General features: G+C 36.1%; 1 protein-coding gene across 1 annotated transcript; it reads right to left on the bottom strand.

Moving 5' to 3' along the window:
- Window positions 1–5,681: 5,681 nt before the first annotated feature.
- On the bottom strand, window positions 5,682–15,847 carry LOC128243923 (uncharacterized). The gene is made up of 5 exons (XM_052961971.1): window positions 15,733–15,847; window positions 13,740–13,803; window positions 8,124–8,222; window positions 7,709–7,819; window positions 5,682–6,565 (listed from the first exon to the last, which is right to left on the bottom strand). The coding sequence occupies exons 1-5, from the start codon at window positions 15,733–15,735 to the stop codon at window positions 6,498–6,500; spliced, it is 345 nt and encodes a 114-aa protein (XP_052817931.1). The 5' UTR covers window positions 15,736–15,847; the 3' UTR covers window positions 5,682–6,497.
- Between the last annotated feature and the right edge of the window lie 367 nt (window positions 15,848–16,214).

The following is a 16,214-nucleotide window of genomic DNA, read 5'->3' as shown; positions in this document are numbered from 1 at the left end:
GCATATCAAAGTATATAACGATAAAAGTTCAATGCCATTAACGTCTAATCTTATATCTAAATTGTGTATTGTTTCATACTTCTCCACATTCAACAGTCCGGGTAAATTGTAAAACAAGCATAAAACAATCTGCTCTAATCATTGTTTGTGCGCAAAGAAGATTCGTAATGAAAATACAATGGATATTACAGAGGCAAGCTCATTTGCGATGACACTGTGTATTGGCACAAGGCTAAGGCATTATAGACAAGCATCACATTAAGTTTATTCATTTATTCTTTCAACGCTATCTTCAACAGTGTCAGAGAATAGTTATGCACCAACCAAGACCATACTGTTACTATGCAATTATAAATATTTCATGATAACTAAATAAACGTCGTAAGGAATCGTCTAGTTCATGTTTTATGCTTTGATGTTGCATTAAATTTTATGAAACATTCATTTACTAGTTAACGTACAATTACTATCATATATGTAATCCTACTGTGAAATATGGTTTATTCAATTTTTAACGATTAAATATGAGTTCCATGTCAAACGTTATTTCAATAACAGTCGTGATCAAAAGTAATAAAAAGAACGAAATGAAAAAAACAAACTAATCTTAATAAACGTCAGCATATTTAAACATATTTATTTGGATTCAATACGGTTTAAAAGCCTTCATTCTGTCACGTTGGAAATTGAATAAAGTTGGAAAGTTTTAACATGGTTCAACATCCTTACCTTAAAGATAATGCTATAAAATACTTTGCCTCTGGTTTTATATCGGACATCTTACATTGTTATATATGTTGTTGTTGTTTTTATTTTGTAGAACTGTTAAGTCAAATTTCGTATGTACAACATTTAAACCTTTTGTATATGTCCAATCTATGATTAAATAGAGAAAAATTGCTAGTTTCAGTGTAAGATCGTAATATATTTCACCGAGTGAGCACTGGAAATTTCGGAAATTACATCGTTGAAATGTGTCCGAGGCCTGTGCGCGCTGACGTTTGATTTTGAACCGAAAGTTAGCTTTAATTTCAAAACACTAAAACATATCAAACTGACATGAACAAACATTTGAAAAGACTGGGACCTCGCGACTCAAAATAAGTTAAATCTCGTCCTGTTTTCCTTCAATCCTATGTGGAATGTCATTACGTTATATGATAAAATTAATGCAATTTGAGTAGCATTTATTTCCCTTGACGTAGTACATTTACAATTTCTAAACTCGCGAAACATAAATTATGATTGATATTTTTCCTTTAATTATTATGCAAAGTTTGTTAAAAATCATCTGTTTAAGTGATTAATTTGGTAAGAAATGAAATCCTGGCATGTGAGTTATAAAAACTCTTCATATCTGGAACTAAGTACTGGGCGGAACATTTCATTTGTGAAATCAACAAGGTCTGTGGAATCAGGTCAACTGAACTCAAACAAAACATCATTAAATTTAAATTACTTATCCGATATAAGCAGTAGTTCAATTCATTTAATCCATGTCACAATGCGGCCGCGTTCCAAAAAACAAGACCGCCGATCTGCGCGCAGTTAAATTGCAAGCATCGCCGTGGCAAAGCGACGGCGCGCACTTGAACATGAACAAAACAAACGCCTTCGCTCGGCGTTCTAATAAGAGCACAGTTGGATAGCCGTAAGGTCGCCGTAGCAGCACAGGAAGTTCTCCTACAAAGCCACATGATCGCCGAGGGCGCGCACAGTGGTCGCAGCGCAAACGCATTGGTTATCGGTTATCGGTGGCGCTTTCCCGGCAATCATACGGCGTTCTCTGAGATGACAATGCGCCCCAATCGCGCTTTTACGGCGGGTGTACGGCGCATACAATGAGGTTTATCTTTCTTACTGCGCTCTGGCAACAATTGTACAAAGCCGCTACGGCGATCATTGCGCTCCGTTTGCATGACAATGAACCAACACGACAAAATAGTATAAAGAAATGATATATGCAAATAAACATTTATTTCACCGTGGCTGTACAACAGCCAGCGGGGTTGCTTGCCTTTATGCAGGTCAAGCAGTGCCAGGACGATGTATATGCTTTGAGTCTCATTTTGAGATGACGGCGGATAAGGGCCCTAATGCGTAGGAAGCTTTGGGTTCGACAATGGCTGGACGAAGGCAGACGGTTGCAGCATGGTATAAACTGTTTGAATGCAAATGCAAGAATGGAAAACTGACATAGTAGGTAGGTTAAATAACACTCCGTCAGCGCAGTGTGAACGGCGTGAAAGCGCAGTGCACATGCAGTGCGCGCGCCGTGACAACTCGATGAACGCAGTGATAGCGCCATGAGAGCGCAGATAATCGCCAAGTCGAACTCCTTAGAAACGCAGATAAACACCAAGGTCGCCGTGAGAACGCCGTAGCACCGTGAGGTCATGAAAAATATCAATTTTTCCTGCCATCTCACGGCGCACAATGAAATTTAACAACGGCATGCAATCGCAGTGACAACGCGGCAAGGTATGACTTGAGCTTTAAAAAACAAAGCTGGACTTAAACCGTACTGACAATTTAGAAAAAAATGATGAATAGTTCATACAACTTTCACATTTGTTATTTTAACTGTATTCATTCATTTTATATCAATTGATATCAGATCGATAACATATGGTCATTTTTATATCACATCATACGTATGGATATTTTTCTTCAATGTCACCAATGCGAATAGTTTAAATGAAGTCATAAACTTTGATTGTAGCCTATCAAGTAGTATTATATTATATTATTATTATTAGCATGGGTGATGTACGTGTTTTCTTCTTTAATTCTAATTTAATCCTTGTTGATTTTGAAATTCCAGTATTTCAGCAGCAGGAGAGTTCATGAAGAGCTCTCCTTCGATGATCACTCTGAAGCTGTCTAAGCACACTACTGTTCAAGGACAGAATACATTTTAACAAATGTGGCAAGTGCGAGAAAGATCGCTCCCATGGTAGTTGAGTCGCGCGCAACAAAGTATTAGTTTGAGATTAATATACAAATTATTAAAAAAATCAACAAAGAGATACAAACTTTTAGACCAAATGCAATTACAAAATGATTAAAAATTAAAATGCAAAGTTCATAGAAAATCTTTCACGTCACTTGTGTTTTAATGATATTGCGCGTCATGAAGTAAGTGAACAGTTCAGTTTAAAACGTTTTTATAACTTAAAAAGTTAAATGAAAGACTATGACAGAAAACTATCAATCATGTGGGTTAGCACTAATATAAAAATCCAACCAAGGGACACGACGCGCAGCCGGTAAAGTCCTCTAGCGCTAACCCTACAATCGACTTAACACTGCCGTTCCGAAAGGTAATTCATGTCTTTCTTGATTTATGTGCGTGGAATAAGCAGCATAGCAGCATAGAAGAAGCTAGCTGCCAACTGCAACAGCATCAAGAGCATTCAACTGCCATACTACTGGTAGCTGGCTGGACTGGGTTACTGTTAGCGTACATAACTTGATTTTCTAATCTGTACACTGGCGTATAATGTGTATGTGTGCCATAATGTATGACTGCAGTAGTATCTAGGTTTGGTTGTGAGAAGTATCTGGGGTTGTATGTTTGATCTTTTTTGTGACTGTCGAGGACTATCATTTCTTCAAATCAAGCCCAAATAATATATTTAAAATCTTAAGGTTTCGCTCTATTTTCACAATGGACAGCGAAATGCAATTTATGAATATTTAGAAATCAACGATTTAACACAAGAATCTTAACTTAAGTTAACTTGTGTTAAATGTAGCAATTAAAATTGAATTATGTTATTTATGTGGTATATACATGTTGATATAAATAGTAGCATTTTACTAGAAAAATTAAGTCCCGCAATATTGATTATCGTTTCCACCAGTGAGATTATACCGGCACTTGAGGGCGATAATGGCATAATTGCCCATGGAAAAGTAACACGTACACACTGACGTCATTTTCACGTTAACAAATATGGCCGACGAATACAAGCGTGTAGTAGGCAAATAGTTTTCACAAGCAAAGCTTTAAAGGGACTTAAACTGAGCTATCGGTGCAAGGAAAGTGAAACTAGTTTTACCAATTACGACAACTTCCGTGTTTATGTAAGGAGTGCTACCTGGAACCGTACCGGATATTTACACTCGATTTGTAAACAACAGCTACACGTTGAATTTCGTTAGATTAATATAATCATTCACATTTTTCTTCGGCAGAGAATATTAGCGCATATTTCCAAGACGTTGTGCGATCCGTAAAATGTTTCTGAACTTTCTAGACTATAAAAAGCAATCCTATCTGAAAATTGAATAAATGACAATAACAGTTTCTCATTCATATACAGCAATGGTGCGGTTAGAAACAGAAAAATATATTCCCATATTATAATGTGTCATGTGACATGAGGTGCAAAAATGTTTGCCTGGAGATATACCTCGTTGGATAATTTATGGTTCAAGGCAAGTTTTTCATCCAATAACATTGTATACATTATATGTAGGTCGTTGCTCAAAACTCGTTCACTTCGACTGTAATTGCCATTTATTTGAGTTTCCGAGCATCCAACTCCAGATACGTCTCACAACCAACCCTACATACTTTCACAGTCATGTATTATTGAACACAATCATAAAAGGCCAGTATACACAGCTTTCTACTTCCATTTGCCTTTAAACGGTGACATAACAATTTTAGCTTCATCTTAGTTATAATGTTGTTATACATATATTAACACCTTAACTTCCATGCCTTAAATGAACTGCCTTTCGGCAATTGTGTTCATCAATCGATGAACGCAACATCTTTGGATATGCTCGGATCGCAATTCATCGCATAACAATATACATGAACACTATTGATCTTGTTATTGTTTTAATTGTGTCAGCAGGTCTCTTTAAATATAAATCAACATTTTAGGAAGTGTTAATTGATTATGTTTTAAATGTATTGTTACCATAAGTGTGTAAATTTTACGTTAAAAGTGATTTCAAGTGGTTGATCTTTTCCCGCATTATTGTAACTTCATTTGAAAAAAATTGTTTCCAGTTACAGTCGGGTCGTTCTTTTTACCGAAACGGTAAGAAAGGATTAATGATTGGTTTCCTTAAATGAAAAGGATTAATGATTGGTTTCCTTAAATGAAATGAAGTATTTCATTTACAATTCTTCAATGAAATAATGGCCTATTGGTGTAAATATAAGTTATGAATTGCGGGGTTGATGTCACTATCGGGGATATGACGGCAAATGTGCTGGTCAAAGTACGCGTGGTGTCCGGACTCACCACAATTTGACCAGCCCAATTGCATTCATACCCCGATAATGACATCAACACCGCAATTCATTCCTTAATTAAAGGCAAATGTTAATAGAAGGCTGTGTACACTGGCCTTTAATGGTACACGAAACAACGTCATGTATTAACAGACTTCATGTTGACTTTGTGTACAAAGTTTACAACGGGTCAAAGTCGTCCACCAGGAGGAACGATAACTGTATGTGATTCCAATAGACTTCGTCGAAAGAGTATATAGCAATGTCGGTTACGGACGGTTATACGAAAAAAGTTAAAATGTTCAAAATCATTTATATCCAAAGAGTTTGTTTTCGACATCTTAGAAATATTAATATAATACTGCCACGTATGACGAGTATATCATTTTTAACATAGGATTCAAACGGAAAAAAGACAAACATCGATATATTAAATAGTTTATTCAGTCCACCCAATAAATACAATATACATGTTATTTTATTGGAAGACCTCATCAACAATTTTGATGTATCAGTCTTAAGAAAAACTTTATCAAAACCTATGGAATATTAGTCTCTACGAATGTACAGTGTGTTTTCCGTTTCCAAAAATTGATATTTTCTCAACTTAGGACTGATAAATTAAAACCGTATAAGAAAGAGAAACAGGCTCAAGAACCAAATTGTCGTCAACAGTATTTTTGTACTCGTATTTGAATGCTGAAGAGGACTTCAATAAAAATATATTATAGTTTAGATAAATAAATAATTTAAACTTCCTTTGAAATATGCATTAATTTAATTTAAATGTTAGCATTACTGCTGATCAAAACTTCAGTCTTAAATACCAATGTCTAACAATAAGGCTCGATCCATGTCGATAACAACACAAAACACACAATTTATATTTACAGAAGCTGTTATTACAGAAGAGAGATTTTTTGTTCGTAGATCATATTTCCGTAATTGATTTCGCAAGTTTAGAGTGAATTACAAGTCATTGCATTTTATTTTTAAAGTCACTGCTGCCAAAACCTAGCTGAAATGGTCTTTATAAACTTTGTAGTCGGTGTTATTTACGTTTTATAGATTATTAGGTTAAATTTACCATTTGACTTAAGAACCAATTTATAAGTCTCTCAAATTGCATATGTTCATTTTATACGTGTTTATTTTTATTTTTTTTGGTTTGAACAGGATTAAAACCATTCCATAGTTCTTTGTGCTTTCCATTGAGTGGTGTGTGACCTTTCTTTAACCTTTATATGTAGGTTATCAGACAGCCGGTCAAGAGGATGATCAACGAAACTGCAATACCAGATGCAGCATCTATAAGGAAAAAAATCATATGTTTATAACCAAATACATTTCGCGAGAAAGTATTGATAGTTTCACTATTGGTTTTCTCTGGCTACTGTCATGTAAAACAAATTAACAATAATCGTATTTTTGTATCAAGGTAAATTACTCTTCCCTAAATTATGCCATTGTGGGTAAGATTGACTTCCCTTGTTTTATTCTGTAGCTATCTGTGTAAACATGAATGTATTTGATATAAGAAATATTATTTTTGAAGTATTTGACCGCGGTATTTTATAAATTACATAATCATATAACATTTTTGAAAAAAATAACATTCTAAAAGGTTTTGTAAAAACGACAAACAAAGGAGAACGTATTCAGCAGAAGAAGGGAGACGTGGGGCCGAAGAAATTGACAGTTTGTGGCAAGAAGGGATGGTGGATAATAGAACTGTGCACGCTTTTGGATATCATAATGGAGGAAAATTTCCTCTCCTCTCACGAAACAAGAGACAGTGTCAGAGAGTGACGTTTGTAATATGTGGATATCGACTGATATAAAGATATATCCACAGATTGAAGTTTGTTTTTGTTGTTTCCAACAACATTGCGAGTTGGAACAATTGAGAAGTAAATAAATTAGTGGCCCAAATACAGCCGTACTTTTTATGTGGGGTGCTGGGTATCGGTCAGAGGAGCTTTTAAATAAGCCCAGATACTCTTTTTCATTTTCTGCAGCAAGACAATAATCACTAACATTAATCAAAGAGTTCAAAACAATGGATTTTAGAGCAGGGCATCATCGTTATCCAGTTGCCAGACTACAGTCCAGACGTGAACCCTATCGAAAACAATTGGGCACAAATACTTGAATAATATAACCATCTAAAACAATGCGCCCACTTTCATTGGAAAGAAGTGAGTAGTGGTCAAATACTGGGACCCTACAAGCCACGATTTGCTATCATCGTTGTTAAGTAGTAAGTAGTAGGTGTGTATTGCTACAAATGGTGGACTTACAACATAGTGATGATAATAAGTGTGTTAGTATGCTGCATTGCATGTCACTAACACATTGTTCTGTTTCTTTAAACATTTAAGAGCTTTTTAATCATTTTCAATTAATTTGGGAAATATTATTATTTTATCGATATTGATTTTTGAAGAGTACCTTTAAGGCAGAGTTTTTCCGAGTTGGCTCTGTAGTCGGTGTTACACGTGCAAACTGTACTACATACAGCATTCTCCACGCATTGAGTTCCGTTGCAGACGCTGCCAGCACCTTAAAATGGATTATATTATTCGATACGGATAATTGATTTCTGATTGAAAGACACACTTAAAAGTGTGTATAACTTACATCGATTTTCAATCGAATAATCATCTGATTTCTTATAATTACATTCAAGTTATTACACAATTAACATGACGCGTATTGGAGCCTTGATCTGCCTGAAAATCTGTCGTAGTTGTTTCTCAGAGGCATCCAAAAAAATCTATTGGATATTTGAACATTCGTTATAATTTATTGTGTTCTTACTTAATATATACTGACTGTTCTTATATGCACTTAACCATTTACGCACCGACTTTGCAGACGAAAGTGTTAGCTGTTGTGTCACAAACGGTCGCAGTATTGTTGACAGGATCGCATTCCGTCGTTGCAGAGCAGTTGCTTCCGATATCTGAGTGGAGAGTGAAAAAAAAATTATCGTAGAGGATATATATGTCGAGGATAATTATATCATTTAGAATTAATTTTGATTTCATCGAGTGACCACCAAAAAAAAAATATTTATATGTTTCTATAGATAAATCAATAAATCAACATGGACATACGTTTATAGAATTTCTTAATGATGCCAAACTCTGTGTATTAAATGGTAGATTTACGTCGGACAATTATACGTCAATCTCAACAAAGGGGAACTCTGTAGTCGACTACCTATGCGTTCCACAAGACATGTTTGATTGGTTTAAATCGTTTACCGTATTAACAGTTAAAGAGATCACAGATCGTCATAATTTGCACGGGTTAATTGGTGTGCGGTCACGCTTGCTGGACCATTCGGCTTTGTTAGCAAAAATTGATTTGGGTTTCTGTGAAACAGACTGTAGTATGCATGGTTCGAGTAACAGTGAAAATCAACCACGTTTTAATCTTAAGCGTATCCCAAATGACTTTATGGACAGTGATATGGCAAAACGTGCAATTGTAAATATGATCACTAGAATTGAGAGGTGTAGGGAGACACAGGGTGAAATTGATGATATTTACGATTATTTATGTGAGGTTATTCTTAAGGAAATGTCAGACAATATCCCCAAAGCACGTATATCTCGTAGAACGCAGAAGCGGCGAAAACATACGAAACCGTTCTGGAACGATGAACTGCAATCCCTATGGAACATTTTGTGTAGGAAGGAAAAAGACTTTTTAAGATGTGACAGAAACAACTGCAATAGACAGAGATTGCATAATGAGTATAAAAACGCTCGCAATAACTTTGATAAATTGTTACGCCAGTCGGAACTAGCATATAGGCGCGCTCAAGCTATTGAAATCGACGAGATCTCGACTTCAAATCCAAATGAATTCTGGCAAAAGATAAAACGTTTAGGGCCAAGAAAAGATAATTCCATACCAATCGAAATAGTCGATAACGACGGAAATGTCTGCAAAAATGAACAAACGGTGGTAAATAGGTGGAAAACAGACTTTGAGAAAATTTATAATTGTGATGATACGGGTTCTTTTGACGGAGAGCATTATAGACAATGTATAAATCATAAGGAAATACTTGAACACAGAAATGTTGACACTCTTTACGCACCAAATGTTATTTTGAATAAAAATGTTTCTATAGAAGAGATAACAAACATTATTATGAGTGCTAAAAATGGGTCAGCCCCGGGTTATGACAGAATCCCATACGATGTTCTTAAATTCCCAGTTGTTATTGCCGTTATACAGAAAAAATTTCAGGTAATATTCGATTGTAGTATTATACCATCGATTTGGCGCAAAGCTGTTATTTGCCCCATACTGAAAGACCCAAGCACCGACAAAAGAGTACCACTTCATTATAGGGGAATTAGCCTGTTATCATGCATAAACAAACTGTACACATCATTCTTAAATAAGAGAGTGTCTTCATTTTTAGAATCTAATGACCTTTTGGCTGATGAACAAAACGGGTTTCGGAAGGGTAGATCGTGCGAGGACCACATATTTACACTTAACAGTATTATTCGCAACATCAAGAACGTATACACTGCTTTCATTGACCTTAAGAAGTGTTTCGATTATGTGAACCGGAAGTTGCTCCTATATAAATTGTTGGTTCACAATATTGATGGGAAAGTATACCAGTCCATAAAAAACATTTATGCAAGCTCATCTGCGTGTGTGCGTATTAACAACAGTGGACTCGCAAACAACGTCACTACAGATTGGTTTGAGTGTACCTCCGGTTTAAAACAGGGCTGCACTTTGTCGTTAACTCCCTAGGCAATATTCGCAAATGATCTTGTACAGGAAATAAAAGATTTAGGCCTTGGTATGACCATCAGTACAGACAACATCTCGATACTTCTGTATGCGGACGACATCGTCTTAATGTCAGACACTGAGGACAATTTACAGGCTATACTGAACGTCATTCACACATGGTGCAAGAAATAGCGAGTTTTCATCAACACTAACAAATCGAAGTGCGTATATTTTCGTCATGGGCGATCGAAACGCAGTAGGCGATAATGTTATAGAAACCGTGGACCATTACAAATACCTGGGGGTAATTTTTGACGAGAAAAGCAATTTTGTGTTGAACTGCGATGCATTATCGAAAGGGGCTGGACGTGCACTAGGCGGTTTAATTAACAGAACCCATAACCTCAAAGATATTGGTTTTAATACGTATGAGAAATTTTTAATTGTTGTGTATCTCCTATTCTTGAATATGGTGCAGCAACCTGGGGATACAAGTCTTTCCAAAGTATTGACAATGTCTGTCATCGTGCTCTAAGATACTTTTTCGGAGTACATCGATTTGCGCCACTGTTAGCTTTATACGGAGACTCTGGCTGGGTTCCCAGTGTGTTTAAACGTAAACTGTCAATATTACGTTTTTGGAACAGACTATTACTAATGGACAATGAAAGGCTAACAAAGAAAGTGTTTATGTACGATTATAATAGATGTAATTATAACTGGTCTAGTGATGTTAAATCTATATTAATCAGGCTAAATCTTGAGCAACATTGTTATGTAAGATCTTGTGTTGAGCTCTCAAATGTAAATGATCTTATTAGAGACTTATACAGTGAACAGTGGACAAATGACGTGCAGAATGTAAGAAAACTTCGCACTTACAGACAGTTTAAATCCACGTTTAAAAAGGAGGACTATTTATTACTGGATGTACCAAAATATGAACGCTCTCTGTTGTGCCAATTCCGTTTCGGAATTTTACCAATACGAATCGAAACTGGACGCTTTGTTGGTAAACCCCCCGAAAATAGACTATGTAGACTTTGCAACAGTAACCAAGTTGAAAGTGAAATTCATTTCCTTTTACAATGTGATACATATACAAACATTATAAATAGTTTACTTAATACCACTGATGTTTTAAACGACGTTAGCCTACCATTATCTGATAAATTATGTCCACTTATGCATTCACATCCCAGAAAGATTGCCAAAAATGTGTAACATGTACTTTAGAGTCCAGGATTCATATTTCAAACTATAACCTTGTCAAAAATATTCATCCATTCACAATTTGGTTATGCCACATCGATTCAATGTTAATAGTCATTTGGGTTGCAGGTTTTAAGCCTTCCAAACAAAAACACAGTGAATTAAAAGCTTAAAGAACTGATTTATAAAGCTCTCTCTCTCTCTCTCTCTCTCTCTCTCACTCAAAGAAGTTTCACCTATAATCCTGCGCTTTTTTGTTTGTTTTTCAACCCAATAGGTAGATTTTTGGTTTTGATATTCGAACCGAACGCTACTCATAAAATGTTTTTGGTGTAATAAAATTTAACATTTCCATACCTCGGTTATCATATATGATTACTGAATATGAATTTCATTAGCAAATATTTTCGTTTCTGTTAAATGGTTTTTGGTTTGCCAGGGAGATATCTGCAGGAATGCACGGGCTTATCATGCTAAGGTATATACCACTGGATGCTTCATTTCGGCACAAATTACATTCATTTAGTCAATATGTCCTGCCCATTCTAGGTTTGATATTTGTATATCAAACTGTGTGCTGTTGAGGTTTTACAACGGGCAAGATAACATTCAGGATTCTTGTTAAGACAAATGTGAATTGGGGCGGCAGAAGTAAACATTTATATTGATGTTAACTAAATACTTCTAGAACCACAGTTGAGAAAGAATACCATTACATATTCTGTGATGTTTAAGCGAATTCTATATTGTTAATGTCTCAAAGGTTAGATTTGTTTCATTTGAAACATGCAGATGTTACTAATCGTTTCTATTTGCCAGACACCTTTCTTTGCGCCTATAGGTATGGTTACGAGCGGGAGACGTACGTGCATACCATCAGTTTTGGTGCGCCTTGCGCTATGGTTTCGAGCGGCAGACGAACGTGCATACCATCAGTTTCGGTGAGCCTTGCGCTATGGCTTCGAGCGGCAGACGAACGTGCATACCATCAGTTTCGGTGCGCCTTGCGGTATGGCTTCGAGCGGGAGACGTTCGTGCGTACCATCAGTTTCGATGCGCCTTGCGGTATGGTTTCCAGCAAGAGACGTACGTGCATACCATAAGTTTTGATGCGCCTTGCGGTTTGATTTCAAGCAGTGGACATACGTGCATGCTATCAGTTTCGGTGCGCCTTGCGGTATGGTCTCCAGCAGGAGAAATACGTGCAGACCATCAGTGTCGGTGCGCCTTGCGGTATGGTTTGGAGCAGTAGACATACGTGCATACAATCAGTTTCGCTGCGCCTTGCAGTTTGGTTTATGGATGTAGACATACGTGCATACCATCAGTTTTGGTGAGCCTTGCGGTATGGTTTGGGGCGGGAGACATACGTGCATTCCATCAGTTTCGTTGCGCCTTGCGGTATGGTTTCCAGCAGGAGACATACGTGCATACCATCAGTTTGGGTGCGCCTTGCGGTATGGTTTCGAGCAGGAGACGTACGTGCATACCATCAGTTTCGGTGCGTCTTGCGGTATGGTTTCCAGCAGGAGAATTACGTGCAAACCATCAGTTTCGGTGCGCCTTGCGATACGGTTTGGAGTGGGAGACATACGTGCATACCATCCGTTTCGGTGCGCCTTGCGGTATGGTTTCCAGCAGGAGAAATACGTGCATATGATCAGTTTCGGTGCGCCTTGCGGTATGGTTTGGAATGGGAGACATACGTGCATACCTTCAGTTTCGATGCGCCTTGCGGTATGGTTTCCAACAGGAGACATACGTGCATACAATCAGATTCGGTGCGCCTTGCGGTATGGTTTGGAGCAGTAGGCATACGTGCATACCTTCTGTTTCGGTGCCCCTTACGGTATGGTTCCAGCAGGAGCCATACGTGCAAACTATCACCTTGCAGTATGGTTGCGAGCGGCAGACGTACGTACATACCATAAGTTTCGGTGCGCCTTGCGGTATGGTTTTGAGCGTGAGAAATACGTGTATACCATCAGTTTGGGTGCGACTTGCGGTATTGTTTCCAGCAGGAGACGTACGTGCATACCATCAGTTTCGGTGCACCTTACGGTATGGTTTCGAGCGGCAGACGTACGTGCATACCATCAGTTTCGGTGCGCCTTGTGGTATGTTTCCAGCAGCAGACGTACGTGCATACCATCACTTTCGACGCTGTGAGTGATTTGCAACTCAATATTTTGAGTTCAAAGCCTTTAAATTGTGCTTAATGTTTACTGGTGTCTGATTTCATGTTTACCTTATATCATTGTAAATTTAATTTTGATGATGCTATTAAAGTTAATATGTTTAAAATAAATTACATTAGAACAGTAGGAATCACATTGTATGTTCATGTATTGGTAAAATCTTCCAAGTTGTACTGCATTCAAAACAATTGAGCCGGTAGAATGCAAGTAAGCAATCTATTGTTACATAGAAGTTTGCCAGATGCGGTTACATCAGAAGAGGATCAACAGTTAATTAATGACACATATGAAATACATACCTGCATCTACGCTTGATGTCATCCAAGCAACAAACACAAACATCAGAGGCACGAAGAGGCGGTCCTGAAGATACGAAATAGAAGAAAACTTTACATATGAACAATAATGGTTGAATTGATAGTTTGTCCTTGTCTGTCGCTGACATTGTCACAGGGACAAACAATGGACAACTTTGTTGGGCATAATGAATAATGCTTCACAATATGTAACGTCAAATCAGCAGTTCTGTATTCTAAATGGTTGTCTGAACATAAGACAGATAAAAAAGACGCACTAAATAAAGCAATATTTGAAATAAACGTTTATGGACAATTTTTAGTTTTCCCAGTACTGAAGAGTATCCTCTAAAACTATAAACAGAATTGCACTAATAATTTTACAAATATAGGCAAAATCATTTGATAAATTAATATTATATACAAATAAACACAGTTCAGTTAAAATACACTATTGTTCATATAACTGACCGTATTATATTTGCACACATTTGTATTCTCTTTTTAATAAATCCAGCAATATACAGTGCTTCTGTTGTTGTATTTCCTGTCCGTAATAATCTCTAAATGGTTACACATTGGTTGGCTAAGGTATTGCTGTAATAATTTGAAACGTATAAACAACCACTTTCTGCAATGTTTCATTCGCTATAAAGTATTTCTAATGCAAACATTCCTCGCATGATTCATTTTCAACTTCGTTTCATGTCCTTTTTACCGACAGTTAACTCCCCATCTACCCATTGCTAGGTTAAACAATAAGTATTTATAAACACACATCACAGCAACAGTCTTCTGTAACCTGTAATTAAGCTCTCAATTTCGTATCCGTTGACTTATTTAAACATAGTTATTTGTTATCCAATCAGGTAAAATTTGCATGAATATAGAATTAGTATTTAAAAACGTATGCATTGGAGAAAATAGTATAAAAATTGCACTTTAATTTCATTTTACATTTGCTGCCAAAATACAAGGTTTTTTTCATTGTTACAAGGTATGGGTCTAAATGCGTATTCTACCAAGGTTAAAGTTTATATGAAATATGGAAGTTTTCTTAATAAATCACCGTACATGCCTAACAACGCCTTCCCTTATTTCGTTTTTCTTGTTCAGAAGCATTACGCTTGAAATATTTCAGCCAGACTTATGTAACCTAGTAAACTTTAGTCGTCCTTCAGTGTGAGTATGTTTAAACAGAGTCATGTTTATGTCATTATTTTTGTCATACCAATACTTTTTGCACGAAATCAACATTGGCGCCAATGTCAATGTCATTACAATAAAAGCAGACACACTTAGTGTTTAAGTTAATTTTATATAGACGTGAGCATAATGCATGGTGACGAAAACAGCAATTCCATGATTTAACATGCACGTTTTTATTGTCCATTTTTATAAATTAACATTTTTTGATAAACCGAATATGTTTTTGTAAATGTTTGTGTATATTCGTTAAATTGTATAATAACGATATATTTTTCACACAGATAAGTGAACACATACGTGTAGTTTAAGATCCTGCTAAGCTGCCATGTTTTATTTGCATTTATTCGATCTACCACTGTTAAAAGATACTAACAATTGTTTGTTTTCTAGAAGTATTTGGATACTAATTTCATATAACGTTAGTATTTGTTGTTTTGATTGTCTGAATATTGTTAAACTAATTTACATATATTTAATATTTAAATTAAATATTTTAAGATGAAACCTGTTTTTTGCTAAAGAATGAAACTATTACATACAGATTTGTTAGTCTCAGTTTACAGCAAAATGGTCAATTTAAAAATCACAGAATCATGTTGCAAAAATGTAGAAATATAATAGTGTTGAACTTGATTCACCAAAGTCAAACTAATGTAAATCATTCAAGCGTGGTAGCAAATTCAACACTGTAACTATTGTTCAATAAATCTATTGCCATTATAATTTGATCGTACAAAAAATAAATCAAAAACAAATATTAAAAAATAAAATGAGAACAAAATCTTACCATTTTGGAGACTTTAAAGAGTACAAGTTTCACAAGTGTTTAAGAACAGACGTGTTTTCCACCTGTCCGCTCGTTTTTATAATGTCCTAGTCGCTACGACGCCGTGGTTCTTTCAAGGCATTGGTCCATCGTTACCATCACAGACCGTTTGTTAGTTACACAACCACGTGGCGCATTTTGGGTATTGCGCACTACGGTCTCCCAATTAAACAATTTGTGTTTATGCATGTCGATGGTTATCCAATATATCATCGGTAAACTTGCAGCCGTTTGCAAAAATGATTTGTTTATTTCAACCCTAATGTTCATGTTTAAACTGTGAATAAATTTTAATTTCTTTATGCATTTCAAGGACAGTTTGATGTATTGCATTACGCAAAATAACACCTTTCATATAAATGCTATTCAACGAATTCTTCATCCATTTGATTATAAGCTCATTAAAATTCATTGTCATTTCTTCTGTTTTGTGCATCGTTAAA

This window comes from Mya arenaria, chromosome 1 (genome assembly GCF_026914265.1).
Source record: "Mya arenaria isolate MELC-2E11 chromosome 1, ASM2691426v1".
In the NCBI taxonomy this organism is placed as follows: Eukaryota; Metazoa; Mollusca; class Bivalvia; order Myida; family Myidae; genus Mya; species Mya arenaria.
Note: the sequence above shows the minus strand (reverse complement) of the source record. Positions and strands in the feature narration are given on the sequence as shown.

Excerpts from the sequence above, each read along its gene's own strand:
- LOC128243923 (XM_052961971.1), bottom strand. Across the intron at positions 7,820-8,123 it reads CACTTTCGTCTGCAAAGTCG|GTGCTGGCAGCGTCTGCAAC; the intron begins GTGCGTAAATGG and ends ATCCATTTTAAG. Across the intron at positions 6,566-7,708 it reads GGAAAAACTCTGCCTTAAAG|ATGCTGCATCTGGTATTGCA; the intron begins GTACTCTTCAAA and ends TTTTCCTTATAG.